This window comes from Micromesistius poutassou, assembly GCF_964030765.1.
Source record: "Micromesistius poutassou genome assembly, chromosome: 8".
In the NCBI taxonomy this organism is placed as follows: Eukaryota; Metazoa; Chordata; class Actinopteri; order Gadiformes; family Gadidae; genus Micromesistius; species Micromesistius poutassou.
The window spans coordinates 7,484,371-7,511,577 of NC_140278.1; the positions used below are offsets into that span (position 1 = coordinate 7,484,371).

General features: G+C 41.8%; 4 protein-coding genes across 6 annotated transcripts; all 4 read right to left on the bottom strand.

Moving 5' to 3' along the window:
• Window positions 1–2,716: 2,716 nt before the first annotated feature.
• Window positions 2,717–5,841, bottom strand: LOC311351280 (thioredoxin-interacting protein-like). Its single transcript, XM_084471393.1, has 6 exons — window positions 5,414–5,841; window positions 5,201–5,276; window positions 4,972–5,119; window positions 4,363–4,722; window positions 3,653–3,997; window positions 2,717–3,522 (listed from the first exon to the last, which is right to left on the bottom strand). Exons 1-6 carry the CDS (start codon window positions 5,664–5,666, stop codon window positions 3,475–3,477), a joined length of 1,230 nt encoding a protein of 409 aa, XP_084327519.1. The 5' UTR covers window positions 5,667–5,841; the 3' UTR covers window positions 2,717–3,474.
• A 3,782-nt stretch (window positions 5,842–9,623) lies between these two features.
• Window positions 9,624–13,424, bottom strand: LOC311351432 (uncharacterized protein). Of its 2 annotated transcripts, XM_084471570.1 has the most exons (7): window positions 13,328–13,424; window positions 12,713–12,886; window positions 11,611–11,721; window positions 10,937–10,993; window positions 10,475–10,732; window positions 10,177–10,296; window positions 9,624–9,910 (listed from the first exon to the last, which is right to left on the bottom strand). In XM_084471570.1, exons 2-7 carry the CDS (start codon window positions 12,881–12,883, stop codon window positions 9,848–9,850), a joined length of 780 nt encoding a protein of 259 aa, XP_084327696.1. In that variant the 5' UTR covers window positions 12,884–12,886; window positions 13,328–13,424; the 3' UTR covers window positions 9,624–9,847. The 2 variants fall into 2 exon arrangements, with proteins under 2 accessions (XP_084327696.1, XP_084327695.1); XM_084471569.1 differs by having other exon boundaries at window positions 9,783–10,296.
• A 366-nt stretch (window positions 13,425–13,790) lies between these two features.
• Window positions 13,791–19,139, bottom strand: LOC311351949 (membrane-spanning 4-domains subfamily A member 6C-like). 2 transcript variants are annotated; one of them, XM_084472113.1, is made up of 7 exons: window positions 19,006–19,139; window positions 17,661–17,847; window positions 16,525–16,641; window positions 16,266–16,322; window positions 15,236–15,433; window positions 14,604–14,726; window positions 13,791–14,189 (listed from the first exon to the last, which is right to left on the bottom strand). In XM_084472113.1, exons 2-7 carry the CDS (start codon window positions 17,835–17,837, stop codon window positions 14,136–14,138), a joined length of 726 nt encoding a protein of 241 aa, XP_084328239.1. In that variant the 5' UTR covers window positions 17,838–17,847; window positions 19,006–19,139; the 3' UTR covers window positions 13,791–14,135. The 2 variants fall into 2 exon arrangements, with proteins under 2 accessions (XP_084328239.1, XP_084328238.1); XM_084472112.1 differs by having other exon boundaries at window positions 17,619–17,847.
• A 71-nt stretch (window positions 19,140–19,210) lies between these two features.
• LOC311351951 (membrane-spanning 4-domains subfamily A member 6C-like) lies at window positions 19,211–25,817 on the bottom strand. Its single transcript, XM_084472114.1, has 7 exons — window positions 25,652–25,817; window positions 24,348–24,534; window positions 23,129–23,248; window positions 22,078–22,134; window positions 21,568–21,768; window positions 21,002–21,124; window positions 19,211–20,278 (listed from the first exon to the last, which is right to left on the bottom strand). The coding sequence occupies exons 2-7, from the start codon at window positions 24,522–24,524 to the stop codon at window positions 20,225–20,227; spliced, it is 732 nt and encodes a 243-aa protein (XP_084328240.1). The 5' UTR covers window positions 24,525–24,534; window positions 25,652–25,817; the 3' UTR covers window positions 19,211–20,224.
• Window positions 25,818–27,207: the final 1,390 nt, after the last annotated feature.

The following is a 27,207-nucleotide window of genomic DNA, read 5'->3' on the forward strand; positions in this document are numbered from 1 at the left end:
GTGTGTGTGTGTGTGTGTGTGTGTGAACTCATGGGATATTCTGAGGTCAAGAGGGGTCACCTGGTTTGACCCCTGGCTAGCTCAGCCGTCTGTGACCGTGACCATGGCGACCACAAACTAAGCCCCAGCCTAACAGGGGGACCTGACCCCAGCTCCTACCCTGACCACAACGTTAGTTTTGGGCTTTCAAAGTGTACACAACAAAAAAAAAAGAAGAAAATAGAATAACAGCTCAGACATATGTGTTGATCACCCTAGACTATAAAACATAGAACAATACATATATAACTATAATACTGATGATATATATCCTAAGACTCCAAGCATTCATGGTTGAAACTGCTGTTGGACTCAAACAGACATTTCACTAGGTTCAATAGATTCCATAAAGTTCAATTAGAAAGGACCACACAGCCAAGTCCTTCGATTCCATCAAATAAAATGCACAATATATAGCATAGGCATATGAGGTCACTATTATAGCTGTTATTGCTTAATAATAAATGTCATAATTTCCAAATAATATAACTGAAATATTAACTGAAATCCATTGATACAAATGAAACGTTTTTAGGGAATAGAACTGCGTCTCTTTTGAACATTTCCCAAAGGAAATCTGTTTGGGATAATTCAAATAGGCCTACATTAGGACTATTCTTTTTAATGATGAACAATATATAAAACGATGTGCATGGTAAAAACGGAAAGACTTGAGAGTGGTTTTACCTGACAAGATGAAAACGGCAGAGAGCAGGTGGAGCGAGCGCATCATTGTTCAGTCCTCTTCACAAAATCCTCACAAAGTCCAACTGAAATGCATTAGATCCGTAAAGGTGAATTATTTACCACACACAATTATTAATAACACGCGATATAATTCACACAAAAAAACGCGAATTCAATTCAAAGAGACGTCCTTGCGGTTTGAGATGCGCTCCACTCGAGGCGGAGGTCTAGACTGGACTATCTAGGAGGATACGAGATGGACCGCAGCTGGGGAGGGTGGGGAGTCTGGGGACACACCCCCATCCCCAACAACCCCCCAAAAAACCCTGACCCAACACAGACCTCTCAGGAGGGGTGGGGTGTGAACTAACAGCCCCAACACGCGCAGGAACCATGACGAAGCTGATCTTGATCACCTGAGGAGTAGATCCAGCTGCAGTCCCGGACCCAGGGCCTGTGGTGTGGCAGGTCTGTATTTTTCGGCTCTTGTCAACGTTTTGCGTCACAGTCGGCTCCTAGCTGCCACAGTCGAGTTCTTCAGCGTTAATTGTTCTTGTTAAATTTCAATAAAATAATTAATTAATAATAATAATTAATCTAATAATAATAAAAATGAAAATATATATATAGCAGCTAATTAATTTATGGTCAATAAATTAAAAAATAAGGTAAAATAATAGTTAATACAGTAGTGAGTCAACATAGTCAATATATTTTGCATATGTAACATTTCTACAAATATCTTATATCTGAACAAGAAAGTTTGAGCCCATCGAGTTAATCTTTCCAGATCGTTTTTATCTATTAATTATTGTATTTTATTCCACTATTACCAGAAACCGCGGAAAAGACAAACGAGATTATCGAATGATATAAGTAACTATAACTCAAGCTACTAGAGGTACTGATGGGAAAACTTACCTAGTGCAGGTTTAATATAGAGAGAATATTTAATATACTAGAGAGAGAGAGAGAGAGAGAGAGAGAGAGAGAGAGAGAGAGGTAGTGGTAGACTGTAGTAGGCCTACTGTATAATGTTATTACAATAAAAATAATTTTTGTACCCATTTCCATTTTTATTATATTTCAGTTTGGAGTTAAGTTGCAGTCTTATCTCTAGTGTTTCCTTGTCGTTTATTATTCTGTTTCACTTTGAAAGATCCCATTCTAGTGTCAGATTTAGTATGAGTCAAAAAAAAACAACCTGAGTTTGTTAATACTGGAAAGCCCAATAGCCCACAGCTAAAATGCAATTTACATTGTGGCCATCACTTGTTTACAAAGCAAAAATTGGTAACAGCATTTACTTCCATATTTGGATAATCAAACATTAAAAAATATAAACATCACAACAATCCTTTCAGGTTGAGTCGGCCCTGTTGTCTGCCCTTCAACCTCGATCTTGAAAGCTGGAAATCTGTGGAGAGCTGTGATATCGGGTGATCACGACCGCAGAACCTTCCGAGTTCCAATGACTCAGCATGACTTATCAGACTGGTTCAGTATGCCAGATAAGCGCTTCTTCTATTACTTCAGCCATACCTGTGCTGGCTGCATTTTTGACCGGGGTTGTTTGGAAACCTCTAAAATTCAGCAAGTAGGGAACTACCTCAGTCAAGGACTGGCTATCACTCTCAAGGAGGTCTTTATAAACGGCGAAGGTTCCATGAACTGCACCAGGTCAAATAAATCTCAAGAATGTCGAAAAGATAGTGTGAACATTTAAACAAGAATTCTAAAACCGTTGATATTTACCAAGCATGTATTTCTATTTCATTTTAAAGTCCATTCATCCATTTAGGTTTTTCTCTCAGGTTTCTTTCTTCAGTTAGCGCTTTCTTGACCAGTTTTGGTTGATTTCAGTTTCAACTAACCACAATCACACTGTAGTACTGTTACTACAAAACCCTGTATAAAACAAGGACCATCCGTTTAGATGTTACCATAGCAACACTGGAAAGAACCCATATCAGAAACAGAAATAACAATATACAGATTCAATGAATAATTTATTATTTTTGTATCAATAATATATGACGACAAATACGTGGTAAAAAAAAGAAGCATGATTTGTTTTATGTACATAATCGTTACATGTGAAATAACATGGCAACATATGTTGACCAAACAAAGAAGTCTCGAAAAGTATAGAATATAAAATATTTTCAGCAACAGAAAGTAGTAACATAATAGTGATCTAAAGTGCCAAACACTCAAAACTTTAAACGCGAGACAGCAATGGAGAGGACAAGTGTGACAGGTTCTCATTGAGCGACTTGGGGGGGGGGGGGGGAGGTTCTATAGAGAGGGGGGGTCCGGTACTATAAAGGAGGGATGAGGGGTTTAGAAGCGGGGTCTGGTTCTAGACTAGCTGATGGGTCTGGTTCTAGACTAGATGAGAGGTTTGGTTCTAGACTAGATGAGAGGTTTGGTTCTAGACTAGATGAGAGGTTTGGTTCTAGACTAGATGAGAGGTCTGGTTCTAGACTAGCTGATGGGTTTGGTTCTAGACTAGATGAGAGGTCTGGTTCTAGACTAGCTGAGGGGTCTGGTTCTAGCCTGGAATGACCTGGACCTGAAGACTCCAGAACAGCCTCATGTCCTATTGGTCTCCTCCACCTCCTGCTAGCCTCCTCCTAGCAGCAGGAGGTGCTGCGCTCTGTCCTCATCCACTGTGACCTAAGTCAAGGAAGCTCTCCTCCTCCTGGCAGCAGGAGGTGCAGTATTCTCTCCTCCACCCTGGCAGTTTCAGAACACCTGTATGACCTGCTGGCCATTCGGAACGCTCTCATCCACCTGCACAGGTACAAGCATTATTAAATACTATCAAATGCTAGACTTAAACAACACGCCACAACACTGTTGATAGTAATTGTAACATCAAGCAGCGCCAGTGCCACGAGTGACATCATGGTTCACATCTCACCTCAGAGTAAGGGGGCGGAAGGGGGTAGGCTACGGGCGGGGCCAGCATAAAGAGACCATCCTCATCCTCGTCTTCGTCACAGTCGTGAAGCAGGGGGGTGCGGGTGATGTCCCTGTCGAGGCGAGGGAGGTTGGAGTAGCTGGGCAGATTAGGGTAGGTGGGTATGTTGGCGTAGCTGGGCGGCGGGGAGGGGAAGGAGGCCCAGCTGTCTGATGGACCTCTCAGGGAGCTGGCCTGGCTGCTGATGCTGCTGGATCTGCTAGAGAAACCTCCAAACGGACCGGTGCCGATCACCAGCGGCAGCTCCACCACCATCTTATCGCTGCCAGGTATGTGGACGTATACCTGTTGGGGGGATGGTAACACTCAGGTTAACTCAGGGTTTGGACAGATTACGTTGAGTTTACCATGGACTTCTGTTTGGTCTAATTTAGGTTTGTCAAGCTGACTTTACCGTTTAATCAAGACTTTAAAGCTGACTTGACGGTAGAATATGGAGTGAACAGCTGACTTGACGGTTGAATTTAGAGTGTAAAGCTGACTTGACGGTTGACTTACGAGTGTAAAGCTGACTTGACGGTTTAATTTAGAGTGCAACACTGGCTTGGCAGTTATGTCTAGAGTGTACAGCTGACTTCCCAGAATCCAGAGAGTAAAGCTGACTTGACATTTACATCAAGAGTGTGAAGCCGACTTCAGAGTGAGCTCACCATGAGGACGTAGTCCACTTTAATGATGTCACAGCCCTGGAGGGAGGGCTGTAGTTTGGGCACTCGGATGGTTCGGCCCTGCCACATGTCACACATCCCAGAGATGATGTGGTTTCCCCGGACAGACGTCAGCTTCTGCTTCAGCACTTTGGTGCGTCCGCCCGCCTGATAGCTGTGCTTGGCCACGATGGCGGCCTTGGGGACCACGATTCGAGAGCAGCTGTTCTCAAACTTGGCGTTGAGGCTGATCTCCTCGCCCTCGCAGAAACCTTTCCGGTCGATCCGCGCCGAGATGCTGACCTGACCATCCGGGATGAAGAGACAGCTCACCTTCTTCTGCTTGCTGGCTGCTACCGGAGCCTGCAGAGGAGGATGGGGGAGAGATGAGATAAAGGAGAGAGAAGATTTAGAGGTGAGGAGATGGAGGAGAGAGGTAGAATGATATAAAATAATATAGATGAGTGTTCAATGATACATAAATGGGGTGATAATAGATTGGATCATGTTTGGGTCGTACCAGTAGGGATGATCATTTGATAAGATAAGGATCATGACAGATCAGTTGCGATAATAGGTTAAATGACATAAAAGATTAGGTTTGGGTCGTACCAGAAGATCGGGGGTGTTGATGTCCAGAGGTTCCTCAACCTCAAAACTTTTCTCACAGTGTTGCGGTGGCGCGCAAGGCCTCTCCATCACCGCACGAACGTAATAGCGCACATAGCCGAACTTGCCAGCGTATGACGACACAAGGCACCTGGTTGGGGAAGGAGGGATGTTAGCAGCCTGTCGTAACCATGGGGACCATGAGGAGTGTGTCATTGTGGGCTATACTGACCCTGGAGCAGGCAGCTCGAAGCCAAACATGAACTCGTATCTGTTTCCTGGTCTGAGAGTGAAGGAGCCATCTGGAGCTAGGCACACAAGTTCATACACGACGACTTATTACACAAATACTTAAAACAACATACAATTTCCTCAACGCATTAAAACAAAAATGAGGTTAATAGTTGTGTACCGCAGTGAACAAGCACTTTTAAGTTGCCCTTACCTCTAGTCTGTTGGTCCAGATGAACAACCTCTTCGTATTTCAGATAATCGATCTCCTCTCGACACTTTTGTTTTCCTTTGGCGTACTCCACTTTACCGCAGCCCACACCGAGCACCTTGAGGACGGACACTTTGGTCACCTCCGACACCTCCACCACCACGTTCCCGGCCACCTTATCCCCGCTACAGTAGAAGGCCTTGCTGGGATCGCTGAACACTACCTCGAATGTCTTTAACTTCTTCATAACGACCATCCTGACCCGCCGACCTGGGACTATTGTCAATGTTCAAAACAGGAGCTATGGCCGCTTTCTTTCATCGATAAAGTGCCCCTTTCGATTGCGGGCTTGTTTGCTGTCTATATGTTTCTTCTGAATGTAAATATTGAGTTACCGCGGAGGCTTTATACGGAAGACGGCACCGCGCGGTGTCTAGTTACTGAGCACGCAGTCAAGGAATGGACACAGCGAGGATTCGGCAGCGGAGGCCTGTGATTGGCTGAAATATTTTGTTTGTGCCACTAGTAGCCAATCGAAACCAAGAAAGCCCGCGTGGACAGCTCGTGGACAGAACCACCCTGGCCATAAATACGCCACCGACCGCTGGGTGTCTATAAAAAACAGTATGCCAAGGAGGCTTAGTTTGCCGGAAGTCGACAGACAGGTGGTCCACTAACAAAACAACCAACGACCTTTGGTTCAGTACCCCAGTGCACCTATATTTATTTATTAGCGTCACTGGTATAATAACTGGTTTAGCTCACTAATACAACTGTTCTACTGCCAGTACCACCCGTTTAGTTCACTACCACTAGTGTCGTTCCCTAGTAGGCTGGACATTCACCAGCACCAATGGTTTAGTGGTTTAGTTTAAAGGTGTGTTGAATTTACACATTTTAAGGTTTAGTTGCTGTTTTTTTTTTTTTTTTTAAGTGCCACTGATTAGACAGACGCATCAATAGTCAATTAGGCAGGTGAACTGGACACGGGTGAGTGTTGGGAGGGGAGGGTTGGTGTTTTATGATGTCATACTTTTCTTTTTTTTCATCATTCCAAGTCATTCCAACCATGTATTGCAAATTAATGTATGTCTATATCAATTAATTGAAAAATTAAAAAAGATAGTGCCCCTGATTTGGTTCAAGTTCCCCTGCTTTAAATCACTAGTATGCCTAATACTATTTTAGTTCATCAGTACAACCTGTTTCATCAATTCACTAGGGCCACCAGTTTAATTCAGTACCGCTGATTTAGTTCACTACTGGTTTCATTAATTAACCAGTAGGTGGTCTAATTCACTAGTAGGCCTGCCACTGGGTGAATTACTTGTTAAGTTCACCACTCTGTTGAATGAATAATAAAAAATCCATTGACAAGTTTCAACAGGCATTACATTACCTTTATTTAGCTTATTTAGACACTTTTGTCCAAAGCGACTTGTAAGTGCATTCACCGATGAAGATAAAACCTCAAAAAGTGCAAGAATCATTTAAGTGCATACTAGCAAATCAAATGGTTTTAAGTGCTACAATATAGACTATATAGACTACTAGCTAGATATATATTTTTTTTGTTTTTTACATAAATAATGTAATGTTATCGAACAAACACTAACAAATATGATAACCATTAAACAATCTTAACCAGTAAAACTGAAACTACACTTATCTATTTCAAGGTATGTCAATGAGTTGATTGAATCGCCTTAACATTGTTGTAGTGCAGTTTTGTGAAGCTTGTGGTTGTCTTTGGTGGTTCGTCATTCTTTCAGGGACCTTAGACTGTCCTCTGCTGGCCATTACAGACATGTCAATGAAACTCTGACATCCCCACCGTCCATATTTTAGTGATGGGAATTTCGGCTCTTTTTAGTGAGCCGGATCTCTTGGAACGGCTCACCAACAAGAGCCGGCTCTTTCGGCTCCCAAACGGCTCTTCATATTACCGCTTACTGTATACCTTTTATAATGGTGCCATGCCGTAATTCTGACGCTCATTTTGACACGTGCGCGCGTGTTGACATTTGTGTTCTCACACGGATCAAAATGCATCCAAATGCTGCTTCTTTTCCTTGTTATATTCATCTTGTACTCACACACGCTCAGACTCGTCTCTCTCCCCTTTTCCTCCTGTCAGTCACAGGCAACGTGTATCGCGCATCGAAATCCCCCGCCCCTCGCTGCTTGTTCTCGTGATTGGTTGCTGGCTGCCGATGGGAGCCGACTCCCATCGTTCACTTAAAAGAGCCGGCTCTTTGAGCCGACTCGTTCGCGAACGACACATCACTACCATATTTTATATATATATATTTATATATATATATATATATATCTGACTCAGATAGCTGACTGATTATTATCAGCATAATAACTACAACTGACCAGTCATCATAACTACTTGCTAGCATTATCATGACTACCTGGCTAACATTATCAATACTATGTCAACACAGTTATCATAATTACCTATCTAACATTATCATTATCAACTAGCTAACATCATAGCTATCTAGTTAACACTAACAAGTGGTTATAACTAACTAGTTAACATTATCTATAACCTAGCCAACAACAAAACTACCTAGCTTAAATTATCATAACTATGCTTACATCATAACCGCCTAGCTAACATTATCATAATGATAAGGTGACCAGATTTCTGAGACAAAATCTGGGGACATTTTGGGTTCAGCGGTGTAAAAACCTCCAACATATAGTGTTTTTGTCATAGAAAAACTAAAACGGGGACACTGGCCTTACCATTCACAAAGCAGTTTCTCTCACTCTATTTATCCAAAATGGCAAAGGAATTGATTAATAATTATGTTTTTTTTAAGTAGTAAATTCTGAGATCAAGAACATCCTTAAAGTTGAATGACAACTTCAGGTTATATGGTTTTAGAAAATATATGGTTTTAAGGGGGTTGAATCAGTTTTCCCTAAATGTGGGTGGGAAGTAGCAAGCAGCTAACCTGCCATATATTGTTGTACAATATTAATATTAGTTATTGTGAATGGTCCCTAACTTGAAATATATGAATTATTAAAAATATATATACATTACAAATGAAGGCCAACATACCTTACACCTTATTTACCTAACCCAATGTATTATACATGGGCAGCACAGTAATGAGGTTGGGACATGTGTCATGCCTGATTTATATTTAGACTAATTCCATGTAAAAGTGGGAGTGACCCACCAAAGAGTTTTTAGTGAAAAACAAATGGTTGCACTCAATTCAGAAACAAAATTTTAATAAAATGGTCTTTACAAAAACTAACAAGTCAACTTAATCACACACACACACACACACACACACACACACACACACACACACACACACACACACACACACACAGCAGTAGGCTACGGTGCGCAACTATATGTCTTTTGGTCAACATTTTCGTTTTTTCATTTTTTCCTTTATTCCAATTTCAGATTTTTCAGTCACAGTGAAAACCGGGGACATTTCCGGGGACAGCAGTAGCCGGGGACAGGTCACTGAAAACGGGGACTGTCCCCGGAAACTGGGGACGTCTGGTCACCCTACATAATGACCTAGCTAACAGTATCTAAATATCAAACCCAGCAGTGTTAGTGAAACCAGCAATGAGTACAACTTTGAGATTTCACCAAGTGTGAAAGAGAGGGAAATGTTTGCTACCTTATCTAGTATAAGACTTTTTTTCTTTAATACAAAGAGAGAGATAATAGACCTCTGAAGAATAAGTCCCGCTTCCAAGGCTCCGGTTCCCTCGGTCAAATGTCTATGGGAAATGACATGGGGTTTTTGAATGATCGTACATAGCAAACTCTGTAGGTGGCGAAGAAGTAAAAGCTGCGTCACGTTTTGAACTACACACATTTTCCATCTAGTTTCGACTGGCTAGACATTTGACCGAGGGAACCGGAGCCTCGGAGGCGGGACTTATTCTTCAGAGGTCTATAGACATATTATAAGTCATGGTCAATGGCTGACTATGAGTCAGCCATTGACCATGAAACATGCTCAAACAGAGAAGCCTTCAAGATCAGTGGGTAAGAACGATAGGAATGTATTCATGATAGGAAACAATATGGTGGTACAAGCCTAATCTCTTATTTTATAGAATATAACATATTACTCAGTATTGATGTGAAATAAAGATTTTTTATTTAATTTTTAAACAGAAACACAAGGAGACATTGTGCATGAATTGCAAGGATACACATACATGAATATTTATAGACAGAGAAAAAACATGAGTATGTTATAATATATATTTTTTAGAAATCACAACATTGTTATTGGTCTTCAAATGGTGAATGACTATTTAATAGTTATTTAAGTTATTCAATTAGTTAATCATTTGTGCAATCTGACATGATCAATTGATATATATGTGGTATAATTACGTGGATTTTGTGAAATCTGGAGAGAGACACAGAGAGTCTTATATGGTGATGCATTTGGTAGGGACAGACTCCGGCAATTTCATCTCAGCATTCCGACGACACTGAAATCAAATATTCTTCTTACAACAACTAGTGATCACAACTTGACATATTATACAATGTTTGGTCTGACTATGGTAGGCCTACAGTGTGTTGTCTGACTTTATGGTAGAAACTGTGAGCTATCTGACTGTATGGTAGTCACAGTGTGTTATCTGACTGTATGGTCTATCTAACAGTGTGTTATCTGACTTTATTGTAGTGCAGTGTTGTACAGTGTTGTCTGACTGCATGGTAGTGTGTTGTTTGACGTTATGTTTTGTTTCACCTCGTTATGGCCCCTCGGCCTGGTCAGAGCCTGGAGACCCAGAATTGCGGCGCTGATGCTGACACACAGCTGGAGGATTGTGAGGATGATCAGCAGGATGTCTATCATAGTGAGCAGCCCCTGGTGGCCAACACAGAAAACAGCCTCCGTTCAACGCTAGTTAAACATTACATTATGACTTTAATTCATCTTTCCATTTTATATTGCTCTTTCTATAAGCCTTAACGCTTTCACAAGTACAGGGTCTGCGGAAGCTGTATGTATATAGAGGTTAGGGTTAGGATGAGGTTTGAGTCACCTCAGCAATGTGTGCCATAGTTATGCATTCTTTCTGAAGGTCCTGGTTGAGTTGGGCGTGCAGCATCTCCAGGGAGGCTGCGGTGTCACCATGATGGTGATCGGCGTAACCATGGTGACGAACAGTGTGAGGTTCCCGGGTGGAGGGCGAAGGACACATCCAGGTGAGAGAGGAGTGACTCAGATCAATGGCGTATAGAACGATCCCCGTGACGGCCAAGATGGCTCCACATAGGTTCATGGCCACGGTGAAACCCACCTGGCGAGGACACAAAGTCACCTACCATCAACTAGAACTGTTTTGCCACTCTGTTTCCTACATTTTTAATGAATACAGCACAATGCTAGGAGGGAGAACAGAGAGTTCTAGAAAGTAGGTATGTCCTATTTCCCAAACTAGGTGTGTCCTACAGTGGAAAGAGAATAGGTGTCTCCTACAGACGAAGAAGGTAGGTAGACCTACCAGGACGACGGAAGGATAGTCTCCAGACAGGACACAGAGGATTCCAGCAACCAGGAACTGCAGACAAGGTCAGAGTAAACACACAACCTCAACTTTCCAAGGTCCAAGTTAAAAAAGGCATTTTGAGGTGTTGAGGAGATGTCACAGTGTTGAGGGGATATCATGATGTCAAGGTTGTATCATGGAGTTGAATTGATGTCATGGTGTTGAGTTGATTTCATGCTATAATTCATGCTATAATGCTGTGGTGCAGGGGAAGTCCTCGTGTTGTGGTGATGTCATGGTGTTGACGGATGTCATGGTGTTGAGGTGATGTCATGGTGTTGACGGATGTCATGGTGTTGAGGTGATGTCATGGTGCTGTGGTGATGTCATGGTGTTGAGGTGATGTCATGGTGTTGAGGTGATGTCATGGTGCTGTGGTGATGTCATGGTGTTGAGGTGATGTCATGGTGTTGAGGTGATGTCATGGTGCTGTGTGATGTCATGGTGTTGAGGTGATGTCATGGTGTTGAGGTGATGTCATGGTGCTGTGGTGATGTCATGGTGTTGAGGTGATGTCATGGTGTTGAGGTGATGTCATGGTGCTGTGTGATGTCATGGTGTTGAGGTGATGTCATGGTGTTGAGGTGATGTCATGGTGTTGACGGATGTCATGGTGTTGAGGAACGCACCACGGCACCCAGCCAGTAGGGGGCTCCCAGCTGGGTCAGGTCTCCAGGACCAGTGCTGGTTCGACCAGGACCCAGGCCAACCGTCACCAGGCCTACCAGGATCTGGATGGTCTAAACATTTACACACAACCATCAACTAATTGCTTTTATTATGAATGTAGCAGACCACTTTTTTAAAGCAGATTTTTAAAAAAAAAGTCTAAAAAAAGTTGGTTTCAAATCAACACAACACTTTAATGAGTGTAGAAATAACCTCATTATATATACACTCATACTATGCTCATATTTATAATATGAGTATAATAAAAACATCAGTAGTAGTAAAAAATTAGTATCAACCCTAAACCCTAGAACGGTAGTAGTATAAGTAGTACCAGGTACCCTTACCCCTAGAACTGTAGTAGTATGAGTCATACCAGGTACTCTTACCCCTAGAACTGTAGTAGTACGAGTCGTACCAGGTACTCTTACCCCTAGAACTGTAGTAGTATGAGTCGTACCAGGTACTCTTACCCCTATAACTGCAGTAGTATGAGTCGTACCAGGTACTCTTACCCCTAGAACTGTAGTAGTACGAGTCGTACCAGGTACTCTTACCCCTAGAACTGTAGTAGTACGAGTCGTACCAGGTACTCTTACCCCTAGAACTGTAGTAGTACGAGTCGTACCAGGTACTCTTACCCCTAGAACTGTAGTAGTATGAGTCGTACCAGGTACTCTTACCCCTAGAACTGTAGTAGTACGAGTCGTACCAGGTACTCTTACCCCTAGAACTGCAGTAGTATGAGTCGTACCAGGTACTCTTACCCCTAGAACTGTAGTAGTACGAGTCGTACCAGGTACTCTTACCCCTAGAACTGCAGTAGTACGAGTCGTACTAGGTACTCTTACCCCTAGAACTGTAGTAGTATGAGTCGTACCAGGTACTCTTACCCCTAGAACTGTAGTAGTACGAGTCGTACCAGGTACTCTTACCCCTAGAACTGTAGTAGTACGAGTCGTACCAGGTACTCTTACCCCTAGAACTGTAGTAGTATAAGTCGTACCTGGTACGACTCACCCCTAGAACTGCAGTAGTATGAGTCGTACCAGGTACTCTTACCCCTAGAACTGCTTGTGAACTGATGAGGAGTCCTGGAGTCAGAGTGCAGCAGAGACGTTTCAAGTTCCGAACAAGAGCATCCAGCAGGGCCTGACACCAGCCTGGGGGGGCACGGGGGCACCAGCGGGGGGGCTTCTGGGGGCCCCAGCCTCTAGCCAAAAATCCAGACATTGGCTGTTTTTCAGAAAAAAATCACAAAAAAAAGGATGATAAGATAGAATTCATTCCTCCAGGGGAATTCAGGCTCTGTATTGTTTCTTATCAACTCTCTCTCTCTCTCATACACACACACACACACACACCTCACACACATCACATGTACACATATGTACACATGTATGTAACATGTACACAGCACATGTTAACACACACACACACACACACACACACACACACAGCAACACATAAGAACAAATACACACACACATCGCACACACAGAACATGTACACACACACACACACACACAGCACATGAAAACACACACACACACACACACACACACACACACACACACTCTTAAACCCTAGAATACACACACACACACACACACACTCACACTTACAGACACAATACACAGCAACACACATACATTAATCCCACACTAAAGTTGTTACCTGAGTATTAGCAGGGTCCAGAGAACAGGAGACCTCCTCAATTATCCAGCAGTGGAAGACCTAAGAAGAGAGCTGAACGTCTGGACCAACACCACAGATGCGTAGCTCCTCCCCTGCATAGCTTTGCCCCCATTAAGCCCCTCCTCTTCATAGCCCCTCACTTCAATTAAGCTCCTCCCCTGCGTAGCCTCTCCCTCATGCAAGATTGCAAGATAATTATCACATTGAAAACAGTAAAAGATCATAGACATTTTTATAAGATACTCATTTTGTAAAATTTAGATAAGGAAGTGGGTGACAGTGATAATACAGGATGGCAGCTAAAATAGGTTGGCTTGGTAAAACACTTTTAGTATGTGTCAGTTATTATATTATATTATATCATTTACATCAATAATAATGGATGGGGAAATTTGTATTACTATTATAATATTGCTTCATACAAATGCAAAGACAAATCAAATAATTTTGCATTCAAATTTATTATCATTCAGTCACAAAATACAAATATATGTATTGTACATTAATTTATTTTCTGTTTAACGTGATTAGCATTGTCAAGAAATGTTTAACTAAAGCCGTTTATAATAATTAGTAATATGTCATAAAAACGAAAAACCCAAAAGCAGAGCCAGAACCACAAGCCCTGTAGTTAATGTCTCTCTTACATATCTTCCCTGTATTTCATAAGTAATTATAAGCTATGACATGCTCTCTGTGTTGAATTAGTTACCTGTATTTAATATAGGATGATAAAATATGATGCAGTGTTGCCCCTGGCTGCAGTTCCAACGTTGGCCTCACAGCCTCAGTAGGCAGGCTTCTCATTCAGTAGAGGTGTGTAGTGTTCGATGTCCTCACTCTACACACACACACACACACACACACACACGATAATTAAGACATTATGATCTTATTTGTTAGAATCCATTGTATATTTACTGTATATCTGCTGGGACAGGTGGACATAGAGTACCTGGTCCTCCTCCTCCTAACTCTACCTGGTCCTCCTCCTCCTAACTCTACCTGGTCCTCCTCCTCCTAACTCTACCTGGTCCTCCTCCTCCTAACTCTACCTGGTCCTCCTCCTCCTAACTCTACCTGGTCCTCCTCCTCCTAACTCTACCTGGTCCTCCTCCTCCTAACTCTACCTGGTCCTCCTCCTCCTAACTCTACCTGGTCCTCCTCCTCCTAACTCTACCTGGTCCTCCTCCTCCTAACTCTACCTGGTCCTCCTCCTCCTAACTCTACCTGGTCCTCCTCCTCCTAACTCTACCTTGTTCTCCTTCTTGAAGCCCTTTTTTATGGCTTTGATTCCCAGGACGACGCAGGAGATGGAAAGACAGAGCTGGAGAACTGAGAGAATGATCAGTAGACCGTTGACTCCGCGTAGAATCGTCTGCAATACAAAATATTATTATGAATATTAATACAAATAATAATAACCTGCTAGAACCACCTGGAACACAAACACCAATTTATATTAGGAATATTAATGGAATTAATAATAAAATGCTAGTGCCCCCTGGAGCATATCACAAAAATATTTAAGTCTACAGTGTTAGTTAAAGGATAGTTTCGCTATTATGGACCAAAAGGCCTATTCACAGACTGTCCGGCATGTTTCAAGTGTGTAGGCACCATTTTGCACCAAAATATTATGGATGTAAAAGGGGCGTTTGTTTTAAAATAAATAGTTATTCAAAAAGGCATTGATACAGTATGTTTCACATTGTTTTTTTTCTCAGTTTTTTGAGTGTATTTATAATAGTTAGATATAGTGTAGTAATAAAAGTGAGGAATATAATTGTAAGATAAAGTGTAATAGTAATATTGATAATAATAGCAAGAAGTAGTAAATTCAAGTATATGAATTATAAGAACATAAATAATGATATTAATAATGACCTTGATGATGCTGAGGCCCTCAAGACATTTCTCCATATCCGAGCTGTTGTCGATGGGTATGGCCGTGCTGTCACGGTAGTAGTGGTAATCTACGCAGGGCCAACTCATGTGTATCCCAAAGAAGTTGATGGAGTACAGCACCACGGCTGTGATGGAGAACGCTATTCCAGACAGTTGAGCGGTCACACTGGACACCACCTGGACATACACAACTACAACTTTACACACCTGGACACACACAACTATAACTTTACACAGCTGGACATACACAACAGGAACTTTACACACCTGTGCCCTGTACTACGAACCTCCCTGAACATACCCAGGTTTTCTTGGGAAAACCTGGATTGAAAGAGACGGAACTCGCAATCAGAGTTAAATGGTACTACAACGGTCACTTACGATTCGATTAGTTGAACCAGGTTTTCCGCTTTAGGTAAAATGTGAGTTCACGTCAAAGGGGAGTTTATCTCGTCATTTTACTCACCTTTATAAACTGGATAGCTCAAGAGCAGTCTATTTCACTCAAGAGGAAAGTCTCTTGAGTGAAATTGCATTGAAAATTGAAAATTGCATTGATTGTGTAAATTCATAAGTGAAAAGATTCTGCATATTGTCTATAAAATAACTATGACAAATGCAGAATTGTTCGCCATTAATCCCAATAGAGTGAGGATGATTTCAAAATGCATAAACAACGTCCAACCTGCCTTATTCTATAATTTAGGGATTTCACTTTAAATACTGCCTATGTCAGAAATGTATTGCATGTTTTCAACCACTGAGACGTGGCGGCAGTGGTGTAGTGGAACTAGAACTTTACACACCTGGACATACACAACAAGAACTTTACACACCTGGACATACACAACTGGAACCTAACACACCTGGACATACTTCGATTTCACACCCCAATTTACCCTCTTGGACCCTACACATATTGGGGGTTTCATTTTCATGTAAATACAATTAGACAGCATTGCGGTTCTAGGGGTGGGACTTGGGTAGAGGTGTTGCGCTTGAGACTCACCAAACAAAGACTGGGAAACTTCTCAGACAGGATGCACAGGAAGCCAAAAACTATGAACTGTAGGGAAGAAAATACATGAGATCACTAATGTGTGTGTGTAGTATGAGAAGTGAACTGAATACTAGAATGAGTACTATAATGAGTAGTAAACTGAGTTCTGTAATGAGTAGTAAACTGAGTACTACAATGAGTAGTATAATGAGTAGTAAACCGAGTACTATAGTGAGTGGTATAGTGAGGAAGAAGATGTTCTCCTCACCAGGGAGCCCATCCAGTAGGAGAAGCTGGAGTGCCTTATCTGGTAGCTGGCCGACCCGTTGGTACAGAGGACCACTCCAAGACCAATGTTCATCAGGCCCACCATCACCTGCATCGCCTGACAATTCACACAGCTTTAGTTTGTTCTAGACCCACCTGAATTCTGATGGTAACAACAACAGAACAATCTCAATGCCTTCTCTCTAAGACAAAGCTTACACTACATAACTCTTGCCGCGATTCTGGCGTCAAAGATCTCGGGGTTAGCCCCAGATCATCTTAAACTATCAATTGTGTCAGGATTCCCAGCTAGCTGCAGTCACACATTGTTCTACTAGAATGTCACCAATGACCGAGTGCACAACGAACCCATAATACCAACACACAATGTCGTTGACCAACGCAGCCAATTGGAATTGGCTAGTGTTGAGACACGAAAGATAATACCATTTATAATTTTATGAAAAACATATGCAATGTTCATTATAGCCTGTTATCAACATTGGCAATACTTTGAAAATGAAATACTGGTAAATACCCAATGTAACCATGCATGTGTCCTCCTGAAACACGCACTGATAATTTGTTGAAATAAACATTTAAATAGACGTCTTGTGTTGGATTGTTGGTTGAACGAGATCAACCCAAACCCAGCCATGTTTGGAGTGCTGCTTTCCAACCATGACATAAACAACCAAGGATGTATTGGTTAAAATCAGCCAGGAGTCACAAGAGGTGGGTTCAAATGTTTGTTTTGTAGCTTATCAACAAAGTTTTTCATGAGGACACATGCGTTGTTACAGTGGGCACTTTAAAAAAATGATTTGATATTGAAAGCGTGTGCTGTCTTAGCACCTTGTGTTCATACATGATCATACAGAGCACAGGAGGCACACATGTTGCTAGAGGTGGAGGGACCCCCAGTGTGGGGTCTGAGGTGTAAACTAGCCCCCAGAGCTGAGAGGAAGGTGTAAACTAACCCCCAGAGCTGAGAAGGAGGTGTAAACTAACCCCCAGAGCTGAGAGGGAGGTGTAAACTAGGTGTACACTAGGTGTAAACTAACCCCCAGAGTGGAGTGGGAGGTGTAAACTAACCCCCAGAGCAGAGTGGGAGGTGTAAACTAGGTGTAAACGAACCCCCAGAGCAGAGTGGGAGGTCCCCAGCGTTGAGCGTAGTTTCTGGGACACGTTGCAGCACACCGGGCTGTAGCAGAGTGCCTGCAGGATCTGACACAACGGAGGACAAGCACTTCCAGGGTCAGAGGTCATGGACATCACCGTCACCCCCTCGCTTTTGGTCATGGACACAGACATGATGTCCCTCCTGGAACAAACAAAAACCATGAGCTTTGCCTTTCTATGCAACAACAGAATATCATCATCAATATCATCAATAGAATAGAGTATGGGGGGACCATCTTATTCAGATGGTCTTATATTTGATGAGGGCATGGTACAGTCTAATTCAATAAGATTGTAATTATCAAAAGTAGGAAATACAAGATGAAAGTAATGGGTACAAGACTCTACTTATTGCGCCAAACATACACAAACTAGTATTTCCATGGTGCAGTAGCTTGTGTATCCTAGAATATAAGCCTTGGTTCATTTAGACAAGTACATATTTTAAGCAATTATGATGAAACATTTACTTTTATTGGTTGCAACAGTAAAATAAGGAAATAACATGTTCCCTCATCTACGATTATGAATGTGATCTGTGTTTAAACTTTACTGATGGAATAACCCCCCGATTGGATTGTGAATAATTGCCATATTGCCCAGGTCTATGTCATCTCGAGATCATTCAATGCCAGGATCTACAAAAATGTTTGGATGTTTTGGAAAGTTGTGAGATACATGTCACTTGTAAAACTTGACATTTCCCCAAACTGACATTTGGGGAATTTCAACAACGTTAAACATTCTGTAAATATGAATCCAAAAAAAATATTTCAGTGTTTAAAAAATATATTAGTAAATCATGTTTTGTTCAAATTAACCTCAGTTATAAACTTTTCTCTGTTCAACCCCAATACATCCAGTATAGCCTACAGCCCGCAAATACTGAGCTGAAGTTGATGTTCTGAGTATATTATAGCCTATAACATATGGTTATTTTGTTTTCCAAAGTGTCACCGTCATGGTTTAGTCCAATAGAAAGTATTCATAATCAACCATTTTAAATATTGTATGTTTGCTGACACATGATCGCTACTCTGGTTGACATGGCCGTTTATATAGGCCTAAACCAGATATCATATCCGTATCCCAACATCGGAACTTTTATAAATGGATTCTCATTCTAAACAATCACCACATGGTGCCACATACGAGTAGGTTTATGACCAAGATAAATATTATCAAGAAAGTTATTTTCACAATTTTAAGAAACTACATTTGTTCCTCAAAATAAATGCAACCTTGTGAAAACGAAACCAAAACGCAAATTCTGCCATACAGCGAAGTGGCTTCATCTCACCTGTCCGGTTTGAGTCTTTCTGTAATTTAGAAACGACTAACTGAATATTTAGTCTCACTTCCTTATTGCGCACTTCGTTGATCATAACAACATCAAACCCAGCTCGAGCCCAAACGCTTCCCGGTAGAACCGCCTCCCTTTATCCAAACCTCAACCCTTTATATTCTTATTCCATTGAAAAATAACAATAAAACACAAACACGTCCGTCTTTTAAACTTTTATTTAAATGTAAATAAAAGCAAACAATCTAGGCAACATCCAATAATTGAGAAATGAAGGCCAACCCAATATATTTTTCTTTTTTTATTAAAACAAATTGTAGGCCTATTTGAATTGTTCAAACACCTATCGGTTCATTTAATTGATAATACGATCAATTAGTTAATATCAGACTTGAATATTGAGCCATGATCTTAATACAAGTTTAAGTTGATGATAGTTTGGATGAGGTCGAACCCAGGGGGGGGGGGGGGGGGGGGGGGGAGATTTAATTAGGGATTATCTGGGGGGGAATTTAACAGGTGGGACTGGCAAATTGGCCCATAGCTAACATTATGCCTTCTATTTCTAGATCTTCTGACTAAGTACCGGTACATATCTGAACTAACAACATAATCACTGTCACTAGATATAAAGAAAACGTTGACCTTCACTCGGTGCTATTCACTGACAGTAAAAAAAAAGTGTTGTTATTGTATGCACTGCTGTTCATAGACTAGCTCCAGCGCTCGTTGCTGCGTTGCTAAATGATAGAAACTCTTCACCCATTCTCCTCTGACCATGCATTTAATCGGCTTTGACGGCCATCAGTGCTCGGCAATTCCTCATTCGCCCTCTCACGTCTGACAGGTTCGAAATTATACGGTTGTGGGCCATCATACATGTAATTTGTGGTTCTCGACACCTCTTCCTCATCCCAGACGCGCTACTTCTAGTACTAGGCTGAGGCTACCTTCCACCACGTCTCCCCAACGTGACGTCATCGCTGAGTTGCGTTGAAAACACCCGTTACTACCAACAACGCAAAAAAAAAAAAAAAAAAAAAAGGACTTTAACACTATTTTGGAGAACTTTTATGAATGATATACAAATTTTGAGTGCTTTATGTACCCATTAATCGAAACTTCCGGTTAACCTGCAACATGGGATTTAATATAGGATGATAAAATATGATGCAGTGTTGCCCCTGGCTGCAGTTCCAACGTTGGCCTCACAGCCTCAGTAGGCAGGCTTCTCATTCAGTAGAGGTGTGTAGTGTTCAATGTCCTCACTCTACACACACACACACACACACACACACACACACACACACACACACACACACACACACACACACACACACACACACACACACACACACACACACACACACACACACACACACACACACACACACACACAGGATAATTAAGACATTGTGATCTTATTTGTTAGAATTAGATTGTGTTGTCTAATATTTGTCTAATATAGCAGCATTAGACAAGAGAAGTCGATTGCATATTTACTGTCTGTCACAACTGGTCTTCCTCCTCCTCCTAACTGTACCTGGTCCTCCTCCTCCTAACTCTACCTGGTCCTCCTCCTCCTAACTCTACCTGGTCCTCCTCCTCCTAACTCTACCTGGTCCTCCTCCTCCTAACTCTACCTGGTCCTCCTCCTCCTAACTCTACCTGGTCCTCCTCCTCCTAACTCTACCTGGTCCTCCTCCTCCTAACTCTACCTGGTCCTCCTCCTCCTAACTCTACCTGGTTCTCCTCCTCCTAACTCTACCTGGTCCTCCTCCTCCTAACTCTACCTGGTCCTCCTCCTCCTAACTCTACCTGGTCCTCCTCCTCCTAACTCTACCTGGTCCTCCTCCTCCTAACTCTACCTGGTCCTCCTCCTCCTAACTCTACCTGGTCCTCCTCCTCCTAACTCTACCTGGTCCTCCTCCTCCTAACTCTACCTGGTCCTCCTCCTCCTAACTCTACCTGGTCCTCCTCCTCCTAACTCTACCTTGTTCTCCTTCTTGAAGCCCTTTTTTATGGCTTTGATTCCCAGGACGACGCAGGAGATGGAAAGACAGAGCTGGAGAACTGAGAGAATGATCAGTAGACCGTTGACTCCGCGTAGAATCGTCTGCAATACAAAATATTATTATGAATATTAATACAAATAATAATAACCTGCTAGAACCACCTGGAACACAAACACCAATTTATATTAGGAATATTAATGGAATTAATAATAAAATGCTAGTGCCCCCTGGAGCATATCACAAAAATATTTAAAATAACCATAAGTCTACACTGTTAGTTAAAGGACCTATTCACAGACCTTCCGGCATGTGGTGAGGGGTTTTTGATTTTAAATAAATATTCATTCAAAAAGTTCAGGGGGCATTGATATGTTTCACACTGTTTTTTTTCTCTGTTTTTTCAGTGTATTAATAATAGTTAGATATAGTGTAAATTGAGGAATATAATTTTAAGATAAAGTGTGATAGTAATATTGATAATAATAGCAAGACATTATTCAAATATATGAATTATAAGATTATAAATAATGATATTAATAATGACCTCAATGATGCTGAGGCCCTCAAGACATTTCTCCATATCCGAGCTGTTGTCGATGGGTATGGCCGTGCTGTCACTGTAGTAGTGGTGGTAATCTTCGCAGGGCCAACTCATGTGTATCCCAAAGAAGTTGATGGAGTACAGCACCACGGCTGTGATGGAGAACGCTATTCCAGACAGTTGAGCGGTCACACTGGACACCACCTGGACATACACAACTACAACTTTACACACCTGGACATACACAACTACAACTTTACACACCTGGACATACATAACTTTACACACCTGGACATACACAACTACAACTTTACACACCTGGACACATACACACCTCCACCTTTCAGTGGACACATACAAACCTCCACACCTCCACCTTTACACTCCTAGAAACATGCACACCTCCAAATCAACGCACGTGGACTAATAGACACCTCCACCTTTGCACAACTCCACGGTGATGTAGAGATGCTGTTGCTATGCAACAGGTTTCATGTTGTGCTTTAGACTCACCAAACAACAACTGGGAAACTTCTCAGACAGGATGCACAGGAAGCCAAAAACGATGAACTGTAGGGAAGAAAATACATGAGATCACTAATGTGTGTGTGTAGTATGAGTAGTGAACTGAATACTAGAATGAGTACTATAATGAGTAGTAAACTGAGTACTATGATGAGTAGTAAACTGAGTACTGTAATGAGTAGTAAACTGAGTACTGTAATGAGTAGTAAACTGGGTACTACAATGATTAGTAGGCCTATAATGAATAGTATATTGAGTAGTAAACTGAGTAATATAATGAGTAGTAAACTGAGTACTATAGTGAGTACTATAATGAGTAGTAAACTGAGTACTATAATGAGTACTATAGTGAGTACTATAATGAGTAGTAAACTGAGTAGTAAACTGAGTACTATAATGAGTAGTAAACTGAGTACTATAATGAGTAGTAAACTGAGTACTGTAATGAGTAGTAAACTGGGTACTACAATGATTAGTAGGCCTATAATGAATAGTATATTGAGTAGTAAACTGAGTAATATAATGAGTAGTACACTGAGTACTATAGTGAGTACTATAATGAGTAGTAAACTGAGTACTATAATGAGTACTATAGTGAGTACTATAATGAGTAGTAAACTGAGTACTATAATGAGTAGTAAACTGAGTACTATAATGAGTAGTAAACTGAGTACCATAGTGAGTACTATAATGAGTAGTAAACTGAGTACTATAATGAGTAGTACACTGAGTACCATAGTGAGTACAATAATGAGTAGTAAACTGAGTACTATAATGAGTAGTACACTGAGTACCATAGTGAGTACAATAATGAGTAGTAAACTGAGTACTATAATGAGTACCATAGTGAGTACAATAATGAGTAGTAAACTGAGTACTATAATGAGTACAATAATGAGTAGTAAACTGAGTACTATAATGAGTAGTAAACTGAGTATCATAGTGAGTACTATAATGAGTAGTATAATGAGTACTAAAATTAGAAGTAAACCGAGTACTATAGTGAGTGGTATAGTGAGGAAGAGGATGTTGTCCTCACCAGGGAGCCCATCCAGTAGGGGAAGTAGCCGGAGTCCCACATCATGTATTCTGACGACCCGTTGGTACAGAGGACCACTCCAAGACCAATGTTCATCAGGCCCACCATCACCTGCATCGCCTGACAATTCACACAGCTTTAGTTTGTTCTAGACCCACCTGAATTCTGATGGCAACAACAACAGAACAATCTCAATGCCTTCTCTCTAAGACAAAGCTTACACTACATAACTCTTGCCGCGATTCTGGTGTCAAAGATCTCAGGGTTAGCCCCAGATCATCTTAAACTATCAATTGTGTCAGGATTCCCAGCTAGCTGCAGTCACACATTGTTCTACTAGAATGTCACCAATGACCGAGTGCACAACAAACCCATAATACCAACACACAATGTCGTTGACCAACGCAGCCAATTGGAATTGGCTAGTGTTGAGACACGAAAGATAATACCATTTATAATTTTATGAAAAACATATGCAATGTTCATTATAGCCTGTTATCAACATTGGCAATACTTTGAAAATTAAATACCCAATGTACCCATGCATGTCCTCCTGAAACACGCACTGATAATTTGTTGAAATAAACATTTAAATAGACGTCTTGTGTTGGATTGTTAGTTGAACAAGATCAACCCAAACCCAGCCATGTTTGGAGTGCTGCTTTCCGACCATGACATAAACAACCGAGGATGTATTGGTTAAAATCAGCCAGGAGTCGCAAGAGGTGGGTTCAAATGTTTGTTTTGTAGCTTATCAACAAAGTTTTTCATGAGGACACATGCGTTGTTACAGTGGGCACTTTAAAAAAATGATTTGATATTGAAAGCGTGTGCTGTCTTAGCACCTCATCCTCATCGTCATCCGCTTATCTGGGGTCGGGTGACGGGGGCAGCAGCTCAAGCAGGGGGCCCCAGACTTCCCTTTCCCACTCTTAGCACCTTGTGTTCATACATGATCATACAGAGCACAGGAGGCACACATGTTGCTAGAGGTGGAGGGACCCCCAGTGTGGGGTCTGAGGTGTAAACTAACCCCCAGAGCTGAGGGAGGTGTACACTAACCCCCAGAGCTGAGAGGGAGGTGTACACTAACCCCCAGAGCGGAGTGGGAGGTGTATACTAACCCCCAGAGCAGAGTGGGAGGTGTAAACTAGGTGTACACTAAACCCCAGAGCGGAGTGGGAGGTGTAAACTAGGTGTGAACTAGGTGTAAACTAACCCCCAGAGCAGAGTGGGAGGTCCCCAGCGTTGAGCGTAGTTTCTGGGACACGTTGCAGCACACCGGGCTGTAGCAGAGTGCCTGCAGGATCTGACACAACGGAGGACAAGCGCTTCCAGGGTCAGAGGTCATGGTCATCACCGTCACCCCCTCGCTTTTGGTCATGGACACAGACATGATGTCCCTCCTGGAACAAACAAAAACCATGAGCTTTGCCTTTCTATGCAACAACAGAATATCATCATCAATATCATCAATAGAATAGAGTATGGGGGGACCATCTTATTCAGATGGTCTTATATTTGGTGAGGGCATGGTACAGTCTAATTCAATAAGATTGTAATTATCAAAAGTAGGAAATACAAGATGAAAGTAATGGGTGCAAGACTCTACTTATTGCGCCAAACATACACAAACTAGTGTTCCCATGGTGCAGTAGCTTGTGTATCCTAGAATATAAGCCTTGGTTCATTTAGACAAGTACATATTTTAAGCAATTATGATGAAACATTTACTTTTATTGGTTGCAACAATAAAATCAGGAAATACCATCTTCCCTCATCTACCATTATGAATGTGATCCGTGTTTAAACTGTATTGATGGAATAACCCCCCAATTGGATCGTGAATAATTTCCACATTGCCCAGGTCTATGTCATCATTCAATGCCAGGATCTACAAAAATGTTATCATATTTGGAAAGTTGTGAGATAGGCCTACATGTCACTTGTAAAACTTCTGACATTTGGGGTATTTCATTTGTTAAACATTCTGTAAATATGAATAAAAAAAAAATACATTAGTAAATCATATTTTGTTCAAATTAACCTCCTGTAATAAACTTTTCTCTGTTCAACCCCAATACATCCAGTAGCCGACAGCCCGCAAATACTGAACTGAAGTTGATGTTCTGAGTATATTATACAACATATGGTTATTTTGTTTTCCAAAGTGTCACTGTCATGGTTTAGTTCAATAGAAAGAATTCATAATCAACCATTTTAAATATTGTGTATTTGCTGACACATGATCGCTACTCTGGTTGACATGGCCGTTTATATATCATATCCGTATCCCAACATCGGAATCAGGTAAAATGGAATCATCCTGTTTAAATTAACTTTTATAAATGGATTCTCATTCTGAACAATCGCATGGTGCCACATACGAGTAGGTTTATGACCAAGATAATTATTATCAAGAAAGTTTTTTTCACAATTTTAAGACACTATTTGTTCCTCAAATTAAAATAAATGCAACATTGTGAAAACGAAACCAAAACGCAAATTCTGGCTTCATCTTACCTGTCCGGTTTGAGTCTTTCTGTAATTTAGAAACGATTTTACCCTGCCTGGACGCTACCCTAGAGCCTGTTACTAACTGAATATTTAGTCTTACTTCCTTATTGCGCACTTCGTTGATCATAACAACATCAAACCCAGCTCGAGCCCAAACGCTTCCCGGTAGAACCGCCTCCCTTTATCCAAACCTTAACCCTTTATATTCTTATTCCATTGAAAAATAACAATAAAACACAAACAAGTCCGTCTTTTGAAACTTTTATTTAAATGTAAATAAAAGCAAACAATCTAGGCAACATCCAATAATCGAGAAATGAAGGCCAACCCAATATATTTTTCTTTTTTTATTAAAACAAATTGTATTTGAATTGTTAAAACACCTACTGGTTCATTTAATCGATAATACAATCAATTAGTTAATATCAGAAATGAATCCTGAGCCATGATCTTAATACCAGTTTAAGTTGATGATAGTTTGGATGAGGTCGAACCCCGGGAAGTCCATAGCGAGGACACCGAAGCAGGGCCTGGGGTGGTTGGGGGTGTACTGACCCAGGAAGTGGTTCAGCCAGGGGTTCACCTTCTCTGCCACGCGCCGGGGGTTTAAAAACATCCCCCAGAAGGTTCCAAACCCAGTGCCGCTGGAGTGGCTCACCACGATGTTATCTCCTCTGCACTCGGCCGCGGCCTGCTTCAGCACTTTGGCCAGCGAGTCCTCCTTGTCCTTGATCTCTGACACGCGGTCGTCTCCACTTCCCTCCGCCTGCAGGGGCACTCCCAGGGCGAAGGAGCTCTTCTGGACCAGCACCACCTTGCCCCTGACCTCCCTCATGGTGGGCATGCCGGAGCTCACCCAGACGCGCTGCTCCGGCCCCACCAGGTCCTGCACCATGCGGTGGACCCTGGCGTGCTCAGACAACTCAGAGAGGACATGGAGCAGCACAGCCTCGCTGGGGTACTGAGACAGGAAGGCCAGGGTGGTGTCCAGGACCTCCTGTAGGGTGTAATGTTGGTACATGATACCCTGCATTACGTATAGGGTGTTCCCCAACGCCAGCACCCTCAGCTCCAGGTAGCGGATGCCCGCTCTCAGCTGCAGGTCCAGGGGCCAGGCCTGGTGCCGGGCCAGGGAGCCCCCGTCCAGGGACAGGCTGTCGTGGGACCCGGGGACAGACAGAGTGGACAGACGGCTGGAGTCCTCCACCGCCTTCATCCAGGGAACACTGTAGGACTCTGGGAGTTGTAGGTCTGCATGGTCGTTGAAGAACTGATCGTTCCCATGACAACCGACCCTATACAGCAATGTAGTTATGACGGAATATATTAATTGAATAATGGATGTATTAATATAATGCCATTATATTAATACATCCATTATTCAATTCATATATTCTGTATGACACCATTATGGTGTCATATTTCATAATGATACAGTATGATGTAACATGATACGATATTATAACGTGGTACAGGATAGCTACATAATAATGTAGTGTGATTGGCATGGTGCTAATAAGTTTAATAGTAGGCTATCTTGTTAATACTTACATGAAGGAAAG